Source organism: Stylophora pistillata, chromosome 2 (assembly GCF_964205215.1).
Source record: "Stylophora pistillata chromosome 2, jaStyPist1.2, whole genome shotgun sequence".
Lineage (NCBI taxonomy): Eukaryota > Metazoa > Cnidaria > Anthozoa > Scleractinia > Pocilloporidae > Stylophora > Stylophora pistillata.
Window position 1 is genome coordinate 54,692,378 of NC_142520.1, and position 3,667 is coordinate 54,696,044.

Consider the following 3,667-nt stretch of genomic DNA (forward strand, 5'->3'; position numbering starts at 1 on the left):
GACAGAGTCAATTCGTTCAAGTATCTGGGCGTAATTATCAATGAGAATCTGACTTGGACTGATCACGTGGATTACATTAAGACCAAAGTGTCTCAGAGGCTTGGCGTTTTACAGAGAATAAAACATCTTATGCCAAGAAATACAAGGGAACTCTTTGTAAAAGCCATGGTGCTGCCAATCCTTGATTATGCTGATGTGACTTGGGGGGATAAATCCAACACCACTCTGATGAACAAGATCCAATTACTCCAGAATAAAGCAGCTAAATTAATTTTAGATATGCCAAAGCATTCATCAGCAACAGAAGCTCTTGATCTTCTTGGTTGGGATACATTGGAAAAAAGACGAAGATCTCATCGTCTATTTTTGGTTTTTAAGTCCTTGAATGGACTAATTGATTGGAATTTTAATTTTAATCATTTTAAAGACATGCATGATTATAACACTCGTTTTAATAACAACATTTGTAAACCACAATCAAAGCGTACATGGGGTCAGCATCGGTTTGTTTGTCATGCAGTAGATGACTGGAACGCTCTCCCAGACGGCATTAGGGACATTTCCGATTTTTCAGTTTTTAGACGTCTTGTTAAAAATATGTAGTCTCTTCTAGTGATTATGCCCTTTTATCCTTTTCTTGATAACCATATTTATATTTTCTGTTATCCTTACGTTAGATTTATGCAGGGCCTCACTGAAAACCACACTTTGTGACGTGGGCTCCCTGTCAAAAGATCTTACTTATTATGAACTATTGCTGGTGCGTCAAATATGAAAGATGCTCTAAACATCTGTACATCGTCCCAAGTCTTAACTCATAGTAAATCAGACTTATCAAAATTCCATCAAATAAAAATTCTTAACATTTTGACTGTGGTTCACATGACTCGCGGGCTCGCACCTTGGCTCGCAGGGCTCGCCGGCTCACAGGTTTATGAAACTCCTAATGGTTGAATTGCAAGTGGTTATAGTGCTTGTTATGATAATTGCAGGCAGCTGACAACAGTTTCATAATAAAGCCTGAGAAGAATATGAAGTGAATACTGTCACAGCTATACTCGGGGTGGAAGCGGAATAATTGGATCTCACTTATTCATTATTCCGATCCTGATGAGCTCAACTCATTCTTCGCCACTACAGCAGAGAGAACCTTAGGGAAATCTTCAGGGGACTCTGTCGATGACCTATTATATCTGGTAAATTCACTGGGTGATGTTAGCGACTCCGTCCCTTTCAAGCTACGCGGGGTAACCCATGTAGAGGTCTTACGCGAAATCAAATTACTAAGAACAGACAGTTCAACAGGTCCAGATAATATCCCAGTGAAGTTTTTGAAACCAGTTGCGGAGCTGTTAGCAGGTCCTCTCACACATATAATTAACTGTTGTATCAGAAATAATTATTTCCCTATTGACTGGAAGGTGGCGCGAATCTCACCAATACCAGAGATAGATCAACCAATGGCTAAACATGACTATCGACCTGTATCGATCCTCCCAGCCCTGTCCCAAATCTTTGAAAGGCTGGTAGCCCATCAGACAATTGGATTTATTGAAGAAAGAGCACTTTTTGGTGAAAACATCTCAGGATTTAGAAAGAATCACTCAACGGCCACGACATTACTGAGGATTAGAGACGATATTACACGTGCAATGCGTCGCGGCAAAATAACTCTCATGATTCTTGCAGACTACTCGAAAGCTTTTGACACTGTGAACTTCAAGTCAGTTATTTATAAAATGCACTCAATGGGTCTTTCAAAGGAGTTTCTGACCTGGATTACCTCCTATCTTACGGGCAGGCAACAGTATGTAATGATAGATGACAAGTGTTCTCAGCGGTTGGAAACGTGCTTCGGCGTCCCTCAAGGATCGATCTTAGGACCGTTAACTTTCAATATCTATGTAGCAGAGCTCCAGAAAAAGTTAAGTTGTAAATGCTTTCAATATGGTGATGATACCACGTTACTTCACCACTCGAGGCCGCATGAAATAGAGGCGTGCATGAAGGATGCTAATCAGACAATAAGAGGCCAGGGGCCCGTTTCTCGAAAGTCCCGCTAACTTAACGGGCCCGTAAAGCTGTTCTGTTTTCATTCAAGATGGGAATTTCAAAAGTTTTGAAAATGATACAATAAAACCATCAGCTAAAGAAACAAAAAGGACTGGTTTGGATGTCATAACCTGCTTTCCCATCTTTTAAATTTTTATTTTAAAAGATGGCTTCGGGCCCGTTAAGTTACCCGGTCTTTCGAGAAACGGGCCCCTGAACAGTTACTCTGAATCGTCCAATCTGGCGTTGAATTCAGAAAAAAACGAAATGGATGCTTCCCTCTACAAGACAATTAGCGCGCGCACACTCTTTAAACGGTTTTTCTGCAGATGTATACTGCGGTGACACTAACTTGAGAAAGTCTCAAGCACCAAGCTTTTGGGAGTTTATCTGGATCAGGAACTAACATGGCAAGAACACATAACCAATCTGTTGTCATCGTGTTACGGTGCTTTAGCAGTACTACGGAAACTAAAAAACTTCTCACCATACCACATAAGAAAACTACTGGTGGAAAGTCTTATACTCTCTAAACTGAATTATTGCAACGTTGTGTTTAGTCCTCTCCCAGAGTACCTGACCAAACACCTTCAAAGAGTACAGAACACGTGTGCGGGTTTTGTGTTAACTAAATTTGCTGGACTCCAGGATGTTAGAAAGCTAGGTTGGCTCACAATCAAAGAGCGTTTAGAATTTAATATAGCTAAGCTAGCGCACAAGTCATTATACAATAAGGACTTTCCACTAAAACTCAAGCAACACGTCGTAAATAGATATAGTCTTAGGTCATTAGCTGCACCAAAATTAGAACTTGCCAACAAAATTGAGAAGAACACTCTACAAGATCAAGCTGCAGAAGCTTTCAATAAGCTTCCTGCGGAGCTAAGGAATTGCAGTGACCATGCACTTTTTTGTTTAAATCTTAAGAGACACATACTGACATGCAATGGATAATCTAGTATAGTTTTTATTATTCACTATTTTATCAATTTTGATTTATTGAAAGTATTATGCATATAGTTAGTTTTTATATTAGTAGCGAAGAGCCACTATGTGGAAGTATACTAATAAAGGTCATTATTATTCCTTTCATTTTTTTCGAGGTTATTCATCATTCATTTTAACCTTTTCTCGTTATTCATTATTCCGTATTAGAGTTTTTTAGGGAGTTTCTAATTCGCCTTATTGTGAATGGATGATTTCAATTCAATTAAAATATGATTTAAAACCGTCAGCTTCATGTTCAATCTAATTACCGTATTTATTTACTTAACTCCAGCCTAAGGTTTATTTAGATATCAGCCTTATAGGCGTGGCATTTATTTTTACATACTGTACACTGAACAAAAATGTACACTAAACATCTTCACTATAGGGACTTAAAGGAGTGACGACGGAAAGCTCTTACGATGGCGTTCGACACATACCTTTTTCCCTAGTCCTATTCACTTTGCGCAAATTATTGGTAGATATCTAAGCATCATAATGTTTGATATTTTTATTTTCGATCATAGGATTGAGTCTTTCGTCTCTATAATGTAACCTAAAAAACACTGGAATTTTAATTGATAACGTATTTAAGATCAAAACAACATAGTTATTCAACAATATGATA

General features: G+C 38.4%; 1 protein-coding gene across 1 annotated transcript in view; it reads left to right on the forward strand.

Annotated features, from left to right (window-relative positions):
• The window catches only part of LOC148740430 (uncharacterized), an 11,258-nt gene extending 7,972 nt beyond the window's left edge, over nucleotides 1–3,286 (forward strand). Inside the window, exon 8 of the mRNA XM_088750551.1 lies at nucleotides 993–3,286. Within this exon, the coding sequence (XP_088606677.1) occupies nucleotides 993–1,040 (48 nt within the window). The 3' untranslated portion in view covers nucleotides 1,041–3,286. The remainder of the gene's footprint in view (nucleotides 1–992) is intronic.
• Nucleotides 3,287–3,667: the final 381 nt, after the last annotated feature.